At 38.5% G+C, this 22,138-nt stretch overlaps 1 protein-coding gene across 4 annotated transcripts in view; it reads right to left on the bottom strand.

Moving 5' to 3' along the window:
- Positions 1 to 20,314, bottom strand: part of LOC101679280 (zinc finger protein 197) — a 32,511-nt gene extending 12,197 nt beyond the window's left edge. Inside the window, exons 1-5 of one of the 4 annotated variants that reach the window (XM_013050482.2) lie at positions 20,071 to 20,313; positions 13,814 to 14,292; positions 12,419 to 12,578; positions 11,991 to 12,082; positions 11,586 to 11,712 (exon numbers count right to left, since the gene is read on the bottom strand). In XM_013050482.2, coding sequence (XP_012905936.1) covers positions 11,586 to 11,712; positions 11,991 to 12,082; positions 12,419 to 12,578; positions 13,814 to 14,212 — 778 coding nt within the window. In that variant the 5' untranslated portion in view covers positions 14,213 to 14,292; positions 20,071 to 20,313. Of the gene's footprint in view, positions 1 to 11,585; positions 11,713 to 11,990; positions 12,083 to 12,418; positions 12,579 to 13,813; positions 14,293 to 20,070 lie in introns of all 4 variants that reach the window. The other 3 variants (XM_013050486.2, XM_045063413.1, XM_045063414.1) reach the window with 3 other exon arrangements.
- Positions 20,315 to 22,138: the final 1,824 nt, after the last annotated feature.

Below are 22,138 nucleotides of genomic sequence, written 5' to 3'. Positions count from 1 at the left end.
GAAAATCAATAAAGAAATAAGAGCATTGAATGACACATTGGACCAGATGGATCTCATAGATATATACAGAACATTACACCCTAAAACAACAGAATACTCATTCTTCTCAAGTGCACACGGAACCTTCTCCAGAATAGACCACAAACTGGGTCACAAATCAGGACTCAACCGATACCAAAAGACTGAGATTATTCCCTGCATATTCTCAGATCACAATGCTTTGAAACTGGAGCTCACTCACAAGGAAAAGTTCAGAAGGAACTCAAACACCTGGAAGCTAAAGGCCACCTTGCTTAAGAATGCTTGGATCAACCAGGAGATCAAAGAAGAACTGAAACAATTCATGGAAACCAATGAGAATGAAGACACTTCTGTCCAAAACCTATGGGATATAGCAAAGGTGGTCCTAAGGGGGAAATACATAGCCATCCATGCCTCCCTCAAAAAAATTGAAAAATCCAGAATACACCAGCTGTCTCTACACCTTAAAGAACTGGAGAATCGACAACAAATCAAACCAACTCCACACATAAGAAGGGAAATCATCAAGATTAGAGCTGAGATCAATGAGGTAGAAACCAGAGATACAGTAGAACGTATCAATGAAACTAGAAGCTGGTTTTTTAAAAGAATCAATAAGATCGATAAACCATTGGCCACACTAATCCAAAAGAAAACAGAGAAAGCCCAAATTCATAAAATTATGAATGAAAAGGGAGAGATCACAACGAACACCAAGGAAGTAGAAACAATCATCAGAAGTTATTATCAACAGTTATATGCCAATAAGCTCAGCAACCTAGATGAAATGGATGCATTCCTGGAAAACTATAAACTACCAAAATTGAACCAGGAAGAAATCGACAACCTGAACAGACCGATATCTAATAACGAGATTGAAGCAGTGATCAAAAACCTCCCAAAGGGCGCCTGGGTGGCTCAGTGGGTTAAGCCACTGCCTTCAGCTCAGGTCATGATCTCAGGGTCCTGGGATCGAGTCCCGCATCGGGCTCTCTGCTCAGCAGGGAGCCTGCTTCCTTCTCTCTCTCTCTCTGCCTGCCTCTCAGTGTACTTGTAATTTCTCTCTGTCAAATAAATAAATAAAATCTTTAAAAAAAAAAAAACCTCCCAAAAAACAAGAGCCCAGGACCTGACGGATTCTCTGGGGAATTCTACCAAACTTTCAAAGAAGAAAGAACACATATTCTCCTGAAGCTCTTTCAAAAAACTGAAGCAGAAGGAAAACTTCCAGACTCTTTCTATGAAGCCAGCATTACCCTGCTCCCCAAACGAGGCAAAGACCCTACCGAAAAGGAGAATTTCAGACCAATATCACTGATGAATATGGATGCTAAGATTCTCAACAAGATCCTAGCCAACAGAATTCAATAGCACATTAAAAAGATTATCCACCATGATCAGGTGGGATTCATCCCTGGGCTACAAGGATGGTTCAACATTCGCAAATCAATCAATATGATAGAACAAATTAATATGAGAAGAGAGAAGAACCACATGGTCCTCTCGTTGATGCAGAAAAAGCATTTGACAAAATCCAGCATCCGTTCCTGATTAAAACGCTTCAAAGTATAGGGATAGAGGGAACATTCCTGAACCTCATCAAATCTATGAAAGACCAACAGCAAATATCATCCTCCATGGGAAAAAGCTTGCAGCCTTCCCGTTGAGATCAGGAACACGACAAGGATGCCCACTTTCACCACTCTTGTTCTACATAGTATAAGAAGTCCTAGCAACAGCAATCAAACAACAAAGAGAAATAAAAGGTATTCAAATTGGCAATGAAGAAGTCAAACTCTCTCTCCTCTCAGATGACATGATTCTTTATATGGAAAATCCAAAAGACTCCACCCCCAAACTACTAGAACTCATACAGCAATTCAGCAACGTGGCAGGATACAAAGTCAATATACAGAAATCAGTGGCTTTCTTATACACTAACAATGAAAATACAGAAAGGGAAATTAGAGAATCAATTCCATTTACTATAGCACCAAGAACCATAAGATACCTGGGAATAAACCTAACAAAAGAGGTAAAGGATCTGTACTTGAGGAACTACAGAACACTCATGAAAGAAATGGAAGAAGACACAAAAAGATGGAAGACCATTCCATGCTCTTCGATCATGGAAGAATAAACATGGTTAAAATGTCTATACTGCCTAGAGCAATCCATACTTTTAATGCCATTCCGATCAAAATTCCACCGGTATTCTTCAAAGAGCTGGACTAAATAATCCAAAAATTTGTATGGAATTAGAAAAGACCCCGAATCGCTAAGGAAATGTTGAAAAACAAAAGTAAAACTGGGGGCATCACGTTACCTGATATCAAGCTTTTTTACAAAGCTATGATCACCGAGACAGCATGGTACTAGCATAAAAACAGACACATAGACCAGTGAACAGAATAGAGAGCCCAGATATGGACCCTCAACTCTATGGGCAATTAATCTTCGACAAAACAGGAAAAAAAATACAGTGGAAAAAAGACAGTCTCTTCAATAAATGGCACTGCGAAAACTGGACAGCTATAAGTAGAAGAATGAAACTCGACCATTCTCTTACACCGGTAAGAGACTCAAAATGGATAAAAGACCTCAATGTGAGACAGGAATCCATCAAAATCCTAGAGGAGAACATAGGCAGTAATCTCTTCGATATCAGCCACAGCAACTTCTTTCAAGATATGTCTCCAAAGGCAAAGGAAACTAAAGCGAAAATAAACTTTTGGGACTTCATCAAAATCAAAAGCTTCTGCACAGCAAAGGAAACAGTCAACAAAACAAAGAGGCAACCCACGGAATGGGAGAAGATATTTGCAAATGACAGTACAGACAAAAGGTTGATATCCAGGATCTATAATGAACTCCTCAAACTCAACACACACAAAACAGACAATCATATCAAAAAATGGGCAGAAGATATGAACAGACACTTCTCCAATGAAGACATACAAATGGCTACCAGACACATGAAAAAATGTTCATCGTCACTAGCCCTCAGGGAGATTCAAATTAAAACTACATTGGGATATCACCTTACACCAGTTAGAATGGCCAAAATTAACAAAACAGGAAACAACATGTGTTGGAGAGGATGTGGAGAAAGGGGAACCCTCTTCCAATGTTGGTGGGAATGCAAGTTGGTGCAGCCTCTTTGGAGAACAGTGTGGAGATTCCTCAAGAAATTAAAAATAGAAGTTCCCTATGACCCTGCCATTGCACTCCTGGGTATTTACCCCAACGATACAGATGTAGTGAAAAGAAGGGCCATCTGTACCCCAATGTTTATAGCAGCAATGGCCACGGTTGCCAAACTATGGAAAGAACCGAGATGTCCTTCAACAGATGAATGGATAAGGAAGATGTGGTCCATATACATTATGGAGTATTATGCCTCCATCAGAAAGGACGAATACCCAACTTTTGTAGCAACGTGGACGGGACTGGAAGAGATTATGCTGAGTGAAATAAGTCAAGCAGAGAGAGTCAATTATCATATGGTCTCACTTATTTGTGGAGCATAACAAATAGCATGGAGGACAAGGGGTGTTAGAGAGGAGAACTGAGTTGGGAGAAATTGGAAGGGTAGGAGAACCATGGGAGACTATGGAGTCCGAAAATCAATCTGAGGGGTTTGAAGTGGTGGAGGGGTGGGAGGTTGGGGTACCGGGTGGTGGGTACTATGGAGGGCACGGATTGCATGAAGCTCTGGGTGTGGTGAAAAAATGAGTACTGTTTTTCTGAAAATAAATAAATTAATTTAAAAAAAAATTAGCAATTCTTAGGGCACCTGGCTGGCTCAGTCATAGAGCATGCAACTTGATCTTAGGGTTGTGAGCTTGAGACTCATATTAGGCACAGAGTTTACTTAAAACAAAAAACAAAAACAGAAATACAGAACTGCCTTAAAATATGTATTCTAAATTTCTTGAAAGGAAAAAAATGCCTGGGTGGCTCAGTCAGATTAAGTGTCCGTCTTTGGCTCAGGTCATAATCCCAGGGTTCTAGGACGGAGTCCCACATTGGGATCCCTGCTTAGTGGGGAGTCTGCTTCTCCCTCTCCCTCTGCTCCTTCTCCCTGCTTGTGCTCTCTTTCTCTCTTCCTCTCTCAAATAAATAAATCTTTTAAAAAATAAAATAAAATTCTTAAAAATAGAGAAATCAGCAATTCTTTTTTTTAATTTTTTATTTTTTATAAACATATATTTTTATCCCCAGGGGTACAGGTCTGTGAATCACCAGGTTTACACACTTCACAGCACTCACCAAAGCACTGAAATCACCAATTCGTGTATACACAGTCATTAGCTGGTTAAACTATTTTAACCAATTTTGGTACAGAAATTTTTGCATAGAAATCAGACAATGTATAGGCCCAGTGAGCTTTAGCAGACTTGGTGGGAAAATGTCAGACTGGTAAGAGGAAGTTGGTTACTTTCTGCAATCTTTGATGAAGCCTGCAAGAAACAAAGAGGCTTCCCTACTTCCAACCCTCCCTTTTTCTTTAATCCATGTCCATTCCCCTGCCAATTATCTTTCCAATAGGTAAATTTGATCATGTCACTCACCTGCTCAAAATACACAATTCTTCATTGCCTAGAGGATAAAGCACAAGTAACCAGCACACCCTAAGAGATGCCCTCATCCGCTCTCTGCCTATCTTTCTGGTTTCATTTCTTGCCATTACTCTTTATGCTCTAGACTCTAGCCAAAGAGAACTACATGTAGATACCCACACATGTCATGTTTCTTCTTGCTTCTCTATCACTGTCCATACTTTTTTCTTTTCCTCAATTGTTCTTCCTCTTCCCAATTCACACAACACAAGCCCAATACACTACACCTTTAAAAATAGGCCCAAAAGTCACCCCCCTAGACATTACCAAATATTACAGAAATAATAAGGATTCTAAGGGAATGTTAGAAATGATTCTGTGCAAATAAACTGCACAATTTAAGATGAAATGGGCAATTCCTTGAAGGACACAAATTACTAAAACTGGCTCAAGAAGAAACAGAAAATCTGAATAGATCTCTAAACTGAGTCAGTAATCAAAAAACCACCTGCAAAAAAAAAGCCCAGGCCCAAAGTACTTCACTGATGAATTTTACCAAACATTAAAAGAATACCAATTTTTCACAAACTCTTCAACAGAACACTTAGGAACACTTTACAACTCACTCTGTGAGACCAGTATTACTCTGATACCAAAACCAAAGACATCACAAAAAAAAAATTTTTTTTAAAAAAAAGAGATCTACAGACAAATAGATCTTATGAATATAGATATAAAAATCCTCAACAAGATACTAGTCCACATAATACGGCCAACACATGAAAAAAGAAATTACACACCATGATCATGTGAGATCTATCACAGGAATGCAATATGGTATAATACTGAAAAATCAATTAATGTAATATACCATATCAATGTAATAAAAGACAAAAATCACATAATCATCTCAACAGATACAGAATAAGCATCTGGTAAAATCCAGTACCCCTTCATGAATAAAGCACTTGACATCAAGTAGGAATAGAAGGAGAACTTCTTCAGTGTGATAAAGATCTACCAAAAAAATCCAAAGCTAACATCAGACTTAATGGTGAACCACTGATGCTTTCTCTCTAAGAACCTTTAACAAGAAAAAGATTTCTGTTCTTGCCACTATGCAACATAGACTGCAGGATTCAGCGAGGGTAGTTAGGCAACAGAAAGAAAGAAATCATCCAGATTGAAATGGAGAAGTAAAACTACCTCTATTTGCAGATGACAAGACCTTATATGGAGAAAATCCTAAAGAATCTACAAAAAAAACCTGTTAAAACTAAGTAAATACAGTGAGGTTGCAGTATACAAGATCAATAAACAAAAAACAATGGGATTTCTACACAATAGCACTGAACAATCCTAAAAGGAAATTAAGAAATAACAGCATAAAAAAGAATAAAAGACCTAGGAATAAATTTTAAAAAGAAGTACAAAACTTATACTCTGAAAACTATAAAACATTGTTGCACGAAGTTAAAGACTAAATAAATGAAAACAAATCCCTTGTTCATATTTGGAAGATTTAATACTGTTAAAATGGCAATAATCCCCACACAGATATATAAATTCAGTGCAATCATCCCTATTGTAAAAACTGACAAGCTAATCCTAAAATTCATATGGAAACTCAACAAGCCTAGAAGAGCTAAAACAACACTGAAAAAGAGTAACAGAACTGAAAGGCTCACACTTCCTGATTTTAAAATGTACTTCGACAGGGTTCCACTGACATATAAGGATAGACATATAATCAAAGGAACAGAAATGGGGGTCCAGAAACAAGCCTGCACATTTATGGCTAACTGATTTTCAAAAGGGTACCAAAACAATTCAATGGGGGGTGGGGTTGGAAATGCTGCTAAGATAATGGATTAGGGCTGAGACATGGAAAGAATGAAGATGGACTATTATATCACATACAAAAATTAACTCAAAAGAGATAAAAGAACTAAACACAAGACTGAAATTATAAAACTCTTAGAAGAAAACACATATACAAATCTCCATGACCTTGAATTAGGCAATAGTTTCTTAGACACAGGACAGCAAACCACAAGCAACAAAAGAAAAGATAAATTGAAATTCATCAAAATTAGTAACTTTTGTGCTTCAAAGGGTATCACCGAGAAAGTGAAAAAAACACAGAATGGGAGAAAATACTTGAAAGTCCCATATCTGATAAGGTGTTTGTATCTAAAATACATAAAATCCTACAACTCAAGAATAAAAAGACAACCCAATTAAAATATAGGCAAGAATCTGAAAAGATATTTCAGCCAATAAACACATGAAAAGTTGCACAACATCTTTAGTCATCAGGGAAATGCAAATGAAAACCACAATGAGTTATCTCTTTAGATCCATTAGGATGGCTATATTAAGAAAGATCATAAATTACTAAAGACTGTAAATGCTGGGGAAGATTTGGAGAAACTCTGTGGTGCCTGGGTAGCTCTGTAGGTTAAGTATCTGCCTTCAGCTCAGGTCATGATCCTGGAGTCCGAGGATGGAGCCCTGCATAATGCTCCCTGCTCAGGAGGGAGTCTGCTTCTCCCTCTGACCCTCCCACTTCTTGTGCTCTCGCTTTCTCTCTCTCAAGTAAAATCTTAAAAAAAAAAAACAATGATCTGGAGAAACTGGAACATTTACAAACTACCAGTGAAAGTGTAAAATGGCGCAGTAACTTTGGAACAGTCTGTCAGCTCCTCATATGATTAAACGTAGTTACCTTATGACCCAGTGTTTTATATTGATAGATGTTTCTATGATCTGTCTTGCATAACCAACCACCTAGACTGCATGTATGCAGGTAGGCTACAGAATCTTGTTTGTGAGACTCAGGTTATGTGAATAACCTTGGAAGCCTCATTATTTAAAATATATTATCTGGCCTCCAGGTCAGAACTAGCCCTTCTGGATGCCAAGAATTATAAATCTAGCCTCACATCCCCTCCTCCTACAGGCGGGGCTAGCTTCCCAAGTATGTAACCTGGGAGGGGAGGCAAACACGAACAGCCCTGGCTTCTTGAAAATACAAAAACATGGTAACATAGAAACGTAGCTCACTCCAAACCGCACATAAAGGTACAAATGTTTTAACTTCAGACCCCATCATATCTGCCCTTTAAGTATGGCCCTTATGGGGATGATCAGTTGGAAGTCTCACCTTCAGTCTCCCTTCAGGTAGGATGCTCCACCCAAGCCTCTCAATCGGGACTCCAGCCAGGCTGTCTCCACCAGGCTTCCCCCAGCTAATGAGGTTAGAGGTTGTGTACCCGACTTAATGTAGCTTTATCTTATTTCTCACTTACTGCTTACTACTGCTCTCATTTATGTGTAGATTCCTTTCCTCTTCTGCTTCTATTAAATTTCTATAAGAATAATAATAAAGTTTTCTTTCCTTTAGAAACCAAAACACAGGTAGTGCATCTTTTTACAGATCACCCAGCTAGTCCAATCCTTGGTATATATCCAAAAGAAATGAAAACATACATCCACACAAAAACTTGCACACAGCACCTTTATATAGCTCAAAGGTGGAAACAAAATTTTTATAAGTCTATCAACTGATGAATCAATAAAATGTGATATACATACACACAAGAGAATATTATTCGGCATTAAAAGGAATAAAGTATTAATGCACACCACTACATGGATGAACCTTGAGAACATTATGCTAAGTAAAAGCAGTTACAAAAGACCATATACTGTATGATTCCATTTATATAAAATGTCCATAGAATAGACAAATCTAGAGAGATAGAAAGCAGATTAATGGTTGCCTAAGGCTGGGGTGGAGGGGCATCTGGCTGAAATGAATGTGACTGCTATATGGTATAAAGCTTTTTTGGGGGGTGATGAACCGTTCTAACATTAATTGTGGTGATGGTCACACAATTCTGCATATTACTAACAACAACTGCATTGTAATCTTTAAATGACTGAATTAAAGATATGTGAATTGTATCTCAATAAAACTGAGCCTCCCTCTCTGTAAATCTTTCCCAAGCTACCCACTCCGGACCCACCCTCCTAGTCCTACTATCCTAAGCTTCTATGGGCTCCCACACTTGTGCACAATTTTATTACATAGCATTTGTCATGCTGTATTGTAATTATTAGTGTAAGTGTCTACCACTCCAACTTGAATGTTTGAAGGCTGGGGTTAAGCTTAATATATAGGAAGGACTCAATATGACCTGAATTTCTTTTCAATTCTATTCCAATCCCTTATATAAACATAAACAAATCTTTTATAACTGAAACAGTGTGTGCAAGACATCTGAGAATCTGCTTTTCCACCAAATAGTTTATCAATGCATGGAAATTGAGAGTGCAGAATTGTTATATTTGAGAGTGTTGTAATGTAACTCCATGTCAAACACCATGGTTTGCTTAGTACTTTATCTTGGGGCATTAGTGTGTGCCCAACTTTTAACCATTATAAATACTTTGCTGGTACTATCCTTAGACATGTTACTCATTTTCCTCTTTCTGAACCATTTCCTTAAGCCTTTCCTTAACCTTTCATCCTCAAATGAAAATCAGGTCAAAGGGGATAAATCCTTGGGTATCTGTTTGCTGAAGTCCCAACAATATTGCAGTTGAAGCCTAACTTATTTGTTAAAATTGATTCAAATTTCTCTTTCCTCACAGAGCTAAACTAAATAAGCAATTCCATTTTCTTCTTTTTTTTTTTTTTGTTTAACTCAGACCCATCAAAAATTTATTTTGGCTTACAGAATGAGTTATATGGATCCATGGTGAGTATTTTTCATAAAATTCACCAATTTACTCATAAAACATTTTTAAACTCTTAAAAAAGATGGATTATTGAGTAAATAGTATTACAACTACTAAAAGCCACTTGGGTTAAAAAACAAAGAAACAAACTGGATTCATATGTCATTCTATATATCAAGATAAATTTTAGAGGTAGTAAAGCTTAAACATAAAAATGAAACAATGAAAATATCTGAAAAAAATACAATTGATTTTTTTAAAAGAAAAATAATTTTATTGGGGTGCCTGGGTGGCTCAGTCAGGTAAGTGCCTGACTTTTGATTTTGGCTGAGGTCATGATTTCAGGGTCACAGGATTGAGACCCACAACAGGCTCTGTGCCCAATATGGAGTCCACTTCAGATTCTTCCTCTCTTTCTGACCTTCCCCTTTCCTGCTTGCACACTCTCAATAAATAAAATATTTAAAATAAATAAATAAATAAAATAATTTTACTTAGAAGATCACAAAGACCAAAAACAAAAATACTGCTAAATTTAAAACTACATAAAAGATTTCCTAAGGATTAAAAATAACAGTTCATAAATAACTCTGAAAGGCAAAAAAATGGGAAAAACATATGCAATACTTGGCAAAGGGTCAGCAAGTCTCATAAATAAATGAAATATGTAGAAGGGATATGAATAGAAGTGAAACATTTCACAATAAATGTGAAAAGATTTCAACCACACTGATAATCAAAGAAATGAAAAAAAATAATATATCTTCTACCTAAGGAGAGATGTAAAACACTGACCAAATCATAAGCACATGAGGGAGATGGGCCCTCTTCTGCTCTTTTCATGGGAAGGTAAGTTGGTACATCATCGGTAGAAAGCAGTCTGGTAACATGTATCAAAATATAAAATCTACAGATTGTTTGGCCCACTATTGGCACATCTAAGATAGTAAAAGATACATTCGAATTAAGTGTTACAATTTACAGTGTAAGCTACTGTGAACAATAAAATAATAAGGTTGCAACACAGCCAAAACAATCAGTATTTTCATATATGTAAACTACAGTCAATTAGGAAACATGAGAAAAGATTCCAATTCCAAAGAACCAATATAACCTGAAATATGCAGATCCAGAAGAGGACAATTCTAAAACAGGCCTGAAACATAAAAGCAGTGCTGAACAAATAGAAAGGCATGTAATGTTCCTGAATAGAAATTCAGTATCCTAAAGCTGTCAATGTAAATCATGATACATAGACAATGGGACAGTATGCAACTATTTAAGCTGACACTATAAATCTGTATTTCAGCGCAAGTGAGATAGTGCATTAATTGATTCCTCAATTTTTAATGTATATTTGTCCAAACAACAATCTTTCCTTTTTCTTCAAAATCTAGCACAAAGTTACCTCCTTTATGGCCTTTCCTAATCTCAGGAATGGTACTGGGTGTTTGGTCCTCTTCATTTCTATCTTAAAAGGTTCATCACACTCTTATACTAATTATTTTATTTTGCCTCATTTATTCTTTCTATGCTCATGTCCCAAACCATGGTAAGCTACTTAAGGGCAGAATCATTTCCACAGATGCTATCACATGATAGATATTTTCATGTTTCTTGGAAGCACAAATGGCTACTAAATATTTTTAAATGTTCTTACTTTATTACTAGTGATAAAAGTCCACCAGAGAATAAAGATATTACAACTTTAAAAAAATTGTATCAGCAACAATTTAAAAGAATGGGATTACACAGTACCAACAAAGGCAGAGCAAAAAGAGTGTTATGTATCTCTCCATGAGGAGAGAGATCACCTGAGAAAGCAATTTGATAGTATGAGAGAAGAACCTTAAAACAATTCAAACATTTAGGCCTAGTAATTCTACTTCCAAAAAAATAATGAGAAATAAGGAAAGACCTTAGCTACAGAGACAGATGATTATTACAGAAATTATCTAGAATGAGGAAATGGCTGAATTATGGCACAGATTAGGTAGCCAATTAAAAAAAAAAAAACTCATATCGGAAAATATAGAAAGAATATAGAAAATATAGAAAAAATATAGAAAGAATATCAAAATTTTGATAGTACTTGTCTACAAAGACTGGGTTTAAGTTGTATTTTCTTCTAATATCCTATGCTTTCCAAAACAAGTATATTCTACTTTCATAATCAGAAAACAATGATGAAACATTGTTTCATTTTCTCATGTTTCCTAAATAAAGGAAAGAATGATGGGAAGACAGAATCCTTACCTAGGGAGGTCACATTTCCGTAATTCTCCAACATCACATCCCAGTACAAAGCCCTCTGAATCGGGCCCAGACACTCCCATTCCTCTGAAGTGAAGCATACTGACACCTCCTCAAACATCACCAACTCCTGAAATAACAGGTATGTATGAGATTATCCATGCCCAGGAGCTCCCCTACTGAAAAGTTCCTTTCACTTTTAGTAAAGGATACATTATGAGGCCATGAGGTGAGCAAGGGCTATCAGACAGACAAGGAAACCCCACACAGTCTACCTTCCAATCATATGGACTGTGATTTACAGATAGGAACTGACTGGGCCCCAAATACTAGGATGACAGAGAACGCCTCAGCCACAGTTTGGTAGTGCAGAGAGGGCCTTAGGAAGGAAAGAGAATGCAAACCTACCTGGGGCTGGGCTGTTAGGAGCATGAGGGCCATTAACTGATTTCTTGGGTTCTCTTCCTGGGAAAGGGCAGAAGCTTCAGGTGCAGGGGAATCTGAGGAAGGAGCAAAAGCTGCATGTGAAATCACTGCTATTCCTGACTACTAATCCAAGTCCCGTTTCTTCTACAAACAAGGAATTCAGAAAGACCCACAACTCCCAGGACTAGACAATGATGGCTATAAAATAGCTTACAAACCTCTTCTGAGTGACCTCCATGTACAGGACTGGAATAATAAAAGAACAGCAATAAGAATGGATAAAAGGTCACAGGGACCTAGGAAAGGATAGGGGGGAGAATAACAGAAAGAACTTTGTACCATAAGGTCATGTACAAGAAAGAAGAGGAGGCAACTAACTGAGAAAGTCCAAAGCCAGGATCACTAAGTACCATGTTGAGGATCCTGGAGATTGAACATCACTGCGTCAGTAAAAGGATTTTGGCAAATTTCAGTTGCTATGTGGCTGCTAATGGGTGCATGAGGAACTGCTGTTCCTGGAGTGCTCATCCCTTCCTGAAGAAGGTCCTGGTCCTGAACAAGAACTGGAACCTAGGAACAAGGAAAACAAAATAAGCTGACTCTTCTTGTACCTCCAGAAAACAGACTCACCTAACCACTACAGACCTCTTTCTGCCCACAATCTAGAACTATGATATCAAAGATCCACCTCAAGTATTGAGCATCAAAACAGCAGTAAACCTTTGCCTTGAGAACAATGGAGCTAGCCCTCTAGCCCCACTCATGGCACCGGTGACCTCTCTCACTGAGACTGAACAGAATGGTGGAAACAGAAGCGAGATCTGGGTGTGGGCTAAGGAGGGAATGGGAAGTAATAAGTAATAACTAAAGTATGGGTTTTAGCTTCAGACCTGGTTTTACATCAGACTTGGCTGGGTTCAATACACTCTTCTACTTATTTACCCCTTTATTATCCCTTCCTGCTCCAACAGAAGAAACACCAAGAGTCTAAACACATGGTTTTGCTGCTAGCTAGATATATGACATAAGGAAATCCAGTGAATCCTTCTCTGCCTCCACCTTCCTATCTCTCAAATAAGGAGTGCCTTGGAATGAAATATATAGCTCTAAAATTCTTCATTTTTGTGATTAAAATAAAAGCCCCTCCTTGGTGCCACTCCCAAGTTTAAGTTACGTTTCAGACTTTTTATATACAAATGTTCCTAGTGGACTACAGACTGACAGAAAGAGATCTCACACACACTAGGAAATATATAAGATCCCAATTTAATGGTCAAGAATAATAAAATTTTTCCAAAAGTATCTCAACCCAATCCCTTGGCTCACAAAATCCCCATTAGGGGCACACAAGGGGAGGTCCTGCCAGATTTAGAAGGCTTCAAGTAAAAAGCTTCAAGAATGAAGCTTTCTAAATCATTCTTTTATACTCCAAGCTTATATCATCATTCTTAATAAACTTATACAAATGATACATATGCTTCTGTTTAGGGGAACACTTAGAAACACTATGTTCCTCAGGTTATCCAACTGAATTCTGCATTAGCAGGCATCACCCAGAGGGATAAAATGCAATCAATGCCTTTTTGCTAACTCTGAATTAGGCCCAAGATGCCAATCATAAATCCATTTCTCCACAGATATTCTATGATCTGAAATAGCTCATGAACCTATTGTAATAAGCATTAGGGTTGCTAATGAGCTATTAATTATTTATGAAAATTATAGGATCACTCTCCAGCCCAGCTTGCCCTGCCTTAATTCTCTCTTTCCTTCCATCCCAAAATTTTCCCCTCCCCCTTTCTCACTTTTAGTGCTGGTCCATCGAGGTCCTTTTGTAGCTCCTCTACCAGGGCCACGGCCTCCTCACCACTGCCAGGGCGATGGATCTGCACCCAAGTCCGAATCTCCCCAGGCAGAATGCTCAGGAACTGCTCCAGGACCAGCAGCTCCAGGATCTGGGCCTTAGTACGGGCTTCTGGCCTCAGCCACCGACGACAGAGCTCCCGGAGCCGGCTCAGTGCCTCATGGGGTCCAGATGTCTCATGGTAACGTAACTGTCTAAAGTGCAGGTGGGATGTCTCCCAAACAGAGGAATTGCTTCCTTGGAAGCTGGTTCCCCATTTCCAGGTATCATCCTTCCCTTTAACAAGACCCTCTTGTCTCAGAGCACTGTGGGCCCAATTTTCTCTTGTCATTGTTGTCATTTAAGAAAGGCTCCTCTCCAGGCCCTCTCAATTCTTGCTTGACTTCTTCCTTAAAGCCTGGAGAACATCATCTAGAAGACCTCAAGAAATCATTGATAAAGTTAACCCAAAGCAATAACCAAAATTTCCAGACCCCAGTCAGTTTCCAGTGATGAAGAGAAGCTCCCTGCATGCAAGGTTCTAGGTTCTGGGCAGTGCCTCCTCTGACAGAAGCCCCTGTCCAAGGCTCTAAGGACACAGACACTGATGTTACCCAGACCACTGTTGCAACCAAAGTTATGAAATCCCTTTAGTCTTTATTCATAATGTCTCCTCCACCTAATTATAATAAAACTTTATCTAACTCTAACAATGGGCATTCTGCCTACTCCTGTGTGATCTTGAACAAGTTACTTCACTACTGAGTCTATTTCTTAACCTGAAGAATGGGGTAATAATAGGTCCTACTATATACAGCCTTGTGTAAAATTTTGGTATTTACATACATTTCAAGTATTGAACAGTATCTGCATATGGACTCAAATGTCAGTTATTATCTTTTTTTAAAAGATTTTATTTATTTATTTATTTTACAGAGAGAGAGAGAGAGAGATCACAAGTAGCCAGAGAGGCAGGCAGAGGGAGAGGGGAAAGCAGGCTCCCGCTGAGCAGAGAGCCTGATGCAGGACTCCATCCCAGGACCCTGAGCTCATGACCTGAACCCAAAAGCAGAGGCTTAACCCACTGAGCCACCCAGGCGCCCCAGTCATTATCTTTCTATAAATAGAACTCTTTCCTATGTTCCTTATAGTCAACAAGTAAGGTCTTAATTCTAATACACGTGAGACAAAATCCTAACACCTTCTCAATTAACACAAAAAGCTAAACTAAGTTAGCTTTACTATACGTACTTTAAATTCTCTGAAAATTGTTCACTACATCAATAAAAATATTCAGATAAATTTTACTTTTACTATATGAAAGTTAAGCTTGTGGCTCTCTAAAAATCTTTTTTTGGAAATAACATTAATTTTCTTATTACAAACATAAAATTTGTAAAATCGGAAAAGACAAAACCAGAGAATAATCACTGCTATTATTTTGTACTACATTCTTCTGATCATCTGCACCAATTTGTATCACAAGACTGGAATCAACAGTACATCTCTGTAACTTGCTTTTCACATATATCTTGTAAACATATATTACATAATCCTCATCATTATTTTAAGAGCATAAGAGACCATTCATACTTAAGTATTCCCCTGTTGTTAGACATTTAAATTACTTAAAATTTCCTCCTATTATAAATTAGGCCACAATGACTATCCTTGCAAGTGAATTTTTGGTTACATCTCTGCTTATTTTTTCAGGAAAAATTCCCAGAAAAAAAAACTGCTGGGCTGAAAGGTACAAATAGTTTTAAGCTTTTGAGAGTATAACAGTTACATTACTGCCAATGACATATGAAAGCACACTCACTAATTTTATTTAACACTTAGACCCTTACAGAGCATGTTTATAACTAAGCAGAGGAGGCAGAAATGTAAACACAATTTCAATATAGTATGTAAATAAAATTAATAGGAGGTCATACCAGCACAGAAAGAATTCATAAAAGGTTATTTTGGATTGGACTTTAAAGAAAAATAAAAAGACCATTGGAGTATTAGGCAAGCCATTCCAGGAAGAACTGTATTTCCAAAATCATGGGAATAATAGCACATACAGCCCTATTAGAAATGTGCTTTATATGGAAAGAAGGCAGGCAGGCAGGCAGGGAGGGAGGGTACAGAAATTACTTAGATGATTACTTAAAAATAAAACCCTTTAAAAAAAATGTATCTTAGAAGTCTTTCCTGTCAAACACAGCCCCTCCTGTCTTTTACTGATGCATGGTATCACTCTATACAGGTGTATCGTAATTTATTTACCCACTCCATTACAGATAGGCAGTTTTCAATTTTTTCTTATTAAAAAAATATTACCATTAAAAGCCTTGAGCATACATCAATTTGCATGTGTGTAGGCATAAACGTGAAAAGTTCCTCAAAGAACTGCTGGATCAAAATTTATATGACCTTATAATTATTTTTTAGATTTTACTTATTCATTTGATGGAGAGAGAGAGTGCTCGCATATGCACACAAGCAGCAGGGGAGGGGAGAAGAGAGAGGAGAAAGCTTAGCAGGGAGCCTGACATGGGCCGGATCCCAGGACCCTGGGATCCTGACTTAAGCCAAGCACAGATACCCAACCAACTGAGCTACCCAGGTGCCCTGCAAGTTTATAATTGTGATATTGACTATTGTGTACACACTGTTTACACTGTAAGAAAACTAGTCCTTTGTTAAGATGGGAGTGGAAATTTTTTTCCTTTTCTCATGTCTTTGCCATACACCTTATGTGACTTTGTTTATATTCGTTTTGCCATGCAACCAATCTTTCTTCATGCTCTAGGTTTTGTGTCATAGTTAGAAAGGCCTTTCCTACTCTAAGCATGAATGTAGTATTAACAGGGTCAAAAATCTATATAGGAGGAATGATGCGGGAGGGAGGGCTACATCTCAAGAAGGCCAGTAAAGTTTTACAATGGTCTAAACAAATGATTAAATTCTAAACTATGTAGCACTTGGATAAAATAACTGAGAAAAACTGTACAGATTCTGAGTAACTGATCTGAGGGTGATGGAAAGGAACTTTCAAAAAGGATTTCTATACCACGTTCACATACAGAAAGATTCAATATTGCCAAAGTGCTAGTTCTTCCCTACTTTATCTTTAGTTCAGTGCAGCTCCAATTACAACCTCAGCTAAGTTATTTTGTGGATACCAACAAACTCATTCTAAAGTTTATAGTAGAGGCAAAAAACCCAGAACAGCCAACATGACATTGAAGAAGAACAAAGCTGAAGGACTGACACCACACATGAAGAGTTATGATAAAATTACAGTAATCAAGATAGCATGGTGTTGGTGAAAGAATAGATAAATTAATGATCAAAATACAGAGTCCAGAAATAGATCCACACAAATAAAACCGTTATTTGATAAAGGAAGAAAGGCAAGAAAATACAGTGGAACAAAGTATTTTCAGCAAATGGTGCCAAGATAAATGGACATTCACATGCAAAAAAAAAAAAAAAAAAGAACCTCGATAAATCTTACACCCTTCACAAAAATTAACTGAGGATGGATCTCAATGTGAAATGCAAAACTATAAAATTCCTAGAAGATAACAGAGGAAAAAAATTTAAATGATATTGGTTATGGCGATAACTTTTTAAAAAATATTTTATTTATTTATTTGACAGAGAGAGAGAACACAAGTAGGCAGAGAGCCAGGCAGAGAGAGAGGGGGGAAGCAGGCTCCCCGCAGAGCAGAGAGCCCAATTCAGGGCTTGATCCCAGAACCCTGAGAACATGACCTAAGCTGAAGGCAGAGGGTTAACCCACTAAGACATCCAGGTGCCCCTGGTGATAACTTTTTAGATACAACACAAAAGGTGTGATCCATGAAAAAAACAGTAAGTTGGACTTTGATAAAATTTAAAAACTTCTGCTTTGTGAAAGACAAAGTCAAGAGAATAAGAAGATAAGCCACAGACTGAGAAAAATTTGCAAAAGACATACATATCTGATAAAGAACTGAACTCTTAAAACTCAACAGTAAGAAAACAACTCAATTTAAAAAATGGCCCAAAGACCTTAACAGACACCTCATCAAAGAAAATATACAGATTCTAAACAAAACATGAAGGTATGCTCTACATCATATGTGATCAGAGAAATGTTAAGTTAAAACAATAAGATACCCACTACACACCTATTAAGATAGCCAAAATCCAGGGGCACCTGGGTTGCTCAGTGGGTTAAGCCTCTGCCTTCAGCTCAGGTCATGATCTCGGAGTCCTGGGATCAAGCCCCACATCAGGCTCTCAGCACAGCAGGGAGCCTGCTTCCCCCTCTCTCTCTGCCTGCCTCTCTGACTACTTGCGATCTTTGTCTGTCAGATGAATAAATCTTTAAAAAATCTTTAAAAAAAAAAAAAGATAGCCAAAATCCAGAATACACAAGAACACATTCAGACAACACCAAATGCTGGTGAGGATGTGAAGCAAAAGGAACTTTCATTCATTACTGGTAGGAATGCGAAATGGTACAGCCAACTTTGGAAGACAGTTTGGCAGTTTCTTGCAAAGCTAAACATAATCTTTACCATACAATCTGCCAATTGTGGTCCTTGGTATTTATTAAAAAGAGTTAAAAACATATCCATACAAAAACCTGGACATAGATGTTTATAGCAACATTATGCATAACTGCCAAAATCTGGAAGCAACCAAAATGTCCTTCAGTAGGTAAATGGATAAACTGTAGTTCATCCCAACAATGGAACATTATTCAGCACTAAAAAGAAAAGAACTGTTAAGCCATGAAAAGATATGGAGGAATCGTAAAATGCCTATTACTAGGTGAAACAAGCCAATCTGAAAAAACTATATACTGTACAATTCCAACTACATGGCATTCTGGAAAAGGTAAAACGTTAGAGTCCATAAAAAGGTCAATAGTGGCCGAGGGCTGGGAGGAGAAACGGATGAACAGGCACAGCACAGAGGATTTCTAGGGCAATCCTAGTATTTCTAGGGCAATATAGTATTATCTGTACAATACTATAATGGTGGCTACATTACACGTGTCATTTTACATTTATCCAAACCCATGGAATGTATAACACCAAGAGTAAATCTTAATGTAATGACTATAGAATTTGGGTGATGATGACATGTCAATCAAGGTTCACTGATTTTAACAAATATACCAGTCCAGTAGGGGATGTTTTTAGTAAGGAAAGCTACGCATGAATGGGGGGTAGGAAGTATATGGAAAATCTGTGTTTTCTGCTCATTTGGGGGTAAAACTAAAACTGCTCAAAAGAATAAAGTTTATTTTGAGATCAATAAAACTTGGGGGGAAAAGGATTTTCTACAGTGAATTATTAAAATTCTATTTACTCTAACTTCACAGATAAAAATAAATCCTAAAAAATACAGTTTGTTTGCTTCTTATGAAAGGCTTGTGAGCTATAAGTTAGAAAGAACAAAAGAAGGCTCAGAGGAACTAAGCAGTTCAAGGCCACTGGACTGGTAGAGTTGTGGAAGCAGATTCTGAAATCATGGAACTGAATTCCGAAAGTCCAAAATACTTCCATCTAAAGACTTCCGAAAGCCAAACAACATTCATTCTAAAGCAACAGTTTCCAAACGCTGGTTCGTTATAAACACGTAATCTGGCAAACCATAAAACGAAAAACACAGTAACTATACACAATCACTGATACAGGTTGGCAATGACCTTTCTTGCAAGAATGGCATTTATTCTGAATTTACAGCGTCAGTACCTAGCGTTTAAATATACTCCCTTAAGTAATGCTGGTATGGGTGGTGGAAGTTTGCTTTTTAAATACCATTATAATACCAAATTAAAAGATGGAAATTATTCCATCCCTACCAAAGAAACAAGTCGTAGGAGGCCGCTTGCCACAGCTCTAGGAAGTCTCAAGCTGTTTCTATCAACCTCAAGAAAGACTGAGGAAAAGCAGAAAGGCCTGGCTACTGCGGTCGCTGTCTTCATTATCGGACTCCAGCAGCACAGACACACACAGACTCAGGTATCTGTCCTCACTACCTTCCCCAGCCGGCATCTGCCCAAGTCGAGGCCAGGGCGTCCACTCCAACACCGAGCTAAGGAGGTACCATGCTGGGGGTCAGCGCCGGGGACGGGCCGGCGACGACTGCGCAGCCCAACGGAGCTTCAGCACCTACCCCGGACCGCCCTCCGCGCCAGCCCAGCCGACCCGAGCCCACCCCGCTCACCGGGGGTTCTCGCTGCGCCTCCAGCGTTGGGTACCTCCGCCCGGGGGCCAGGACGCCGACAGATGACACGGAGACCCGGACACCACGGCGCCAAGGTCCAGAATAATGGCTGACCCGGGGATACCGCTACTTCCGGTTGCTAACCAACCCCTTCCAGCCCTGGCTCTCTGGGAAGACACATCTCTATGATTCCTTGTTTTCGCCTGAATAGGCGAGAACGTCGGAGTTTCTGTGCCTTTGGATTGTCATTTCTCCCAACTGACTGGTGGGAGCTGTTGCATTCCAGACTGGAAGATGCGTACGTGCTTCAGGACGCTTGTTACCTCCTAAATGAATTGGACCTACTAGCTTAGCTTGAACCATCCGGAGTTCTGTATAGAAGGTCATGGCTCTTAAATAAACTATGCTTTGGAGAGGCCCAAAGGCAGTAGTCCTGAAATTGACCTAGTATCTCCTAGCCTTAGAAGTGGCTGGGAAGCTGAACAAAATTTAACTGAAGCCCTTCCCAGTCCAAGGGGTTGTGCAGATACTTCTTGTCTGGGTCCTGGAAAATAATGAAAGAAGTTACTACACGGGCGAAAGGATTATTTCTTGAGATTAAATTATTTGAGTTAAATATTAAAAGCAGGTTTTGCTTGTTACCTGAAGAATATGCTATCTGTGTTCTATACCACAGTCACATCTGCCAACCTGCGATTTTTGTGCAACTCTTGTGGAATGGTTCTATCCATCCTGACAGCCTTCCATTTGTAGTGTGCACTATGACAACTCAGTTGTTTTTTCCTTCAGGACTTTCTCTAACCAGCCAGGTCTCAGGTTCTGCTTGGAAGGAGTGGTAGAATAGCAGCTCCAAAGCAACCCTAAAAGAATTAAAAAAAAAAAAAATTGGTGCATAAATGCCCAAGCTTGCTGTGCTTTGACAAGAAAATTTTCAGCTATGTCCTACTTGGATCCTTAGTGATCACCAAGTGAGAGTGGACCTTATTTGCTCACAGGAGAATCACTTAATAATGCACACTTTATTGGCTTGTCCTCTATTGCCTGTGTTATTCTGCCTGCTGCCTCTCTTCTGCTTTTTTGAGATCACTTACCAAATAACCTACCTATTTCTAAAGACTTGGGTCAGGCTCTGCTTTTGGATAAACTTAAACTTATAATCAACATTTTGTATTAAAATAAGAATGTGTCCTTACACAATGCCCAATTTTGTGAACACTCATGTATCAGTCTGATTGGAGACTATCTTATTTCAGAGGATCAATTCTTTAACTTCTTTAACTTCTAAGTTATATAGGACTTTACACAGGGACACATATTATCAAGCTTGATTAACACATTTCATTCTCCTGAATGATACAATAATGAGGAAAAGGAAGCGCCCCTGGTCAAAGAGGGATCTATGGTTAAAATTTCTTACCACAATGAGAAGGGATCCAAGCCCAACCAGTCTCTTAGACTCTGAGAATCAGGTCCTCATGGAGAATGTACCTCAATGGATGGCTCTCTGAAAGCCTCAAGAACAAAAATAAATGAATTTTTACCTCAGTGTTGCACTGTGAATGTAACTTAGTCGCTCCATATATGTTTCCTCTCTACTTTTCTCACTGCTGCTCAGCTGTGAAGAAGAATCTTCTGTCCCCCTCACAGCTTCTTCTTCATTTCAGTTTCTGTTCCATCATACCTTATTTGCTGTGGCTCCTAATGGCACTGCTTCTTTCCATACATCATTCCACCTTCAGTTCCTGCTTTTAACTGTCTTGTCTTTGCCCTACTTCTAATTCAGAATTTCCATAGAGAGGTATTCCTGTTGGCTTGGACACTAAATATAATTTCTGTTAGGGCAGAGCTTTGTCCCCACCCCCACGAAGCCATAACAGAGGATGGTAATTAACCTAGAGATAAGCCACAGATGAGTCTGGTGAATGGCTTTGGTCCAATCACCTGTGGTCCATTACGGAATAAGTAGGGTCACTTGGAAAAAAAATATGGTTCCCTCAGCTTCCCCCTCAGCCAAAACTGGGTCAGGAAAGCCTCCTGGAATAGGCCTTTTTGACAAGACAGTTTCTGT

Source organism: Mustela putorius, unplaced genomic scaffold (genome assembly GCF_011764305.1).
Source record: "Mustela putorius furo isolate JIRA1106 unplaced genomic scaffold, ASM1176430v1.1 tig00003850_pilon_pilon_pilon, whole genome shotgun sequence".
Taxonomy (NCBI): Eukaryota; Metazoa; Chordata; class Mammalia; order Carnivora; family Mustelidae; genus Mustela; species Mustela putorius.
Note: the sequence above shows the minus strand (reverse complement) of the source record. Positions and strands in the feature narration are given on the sequence as shown.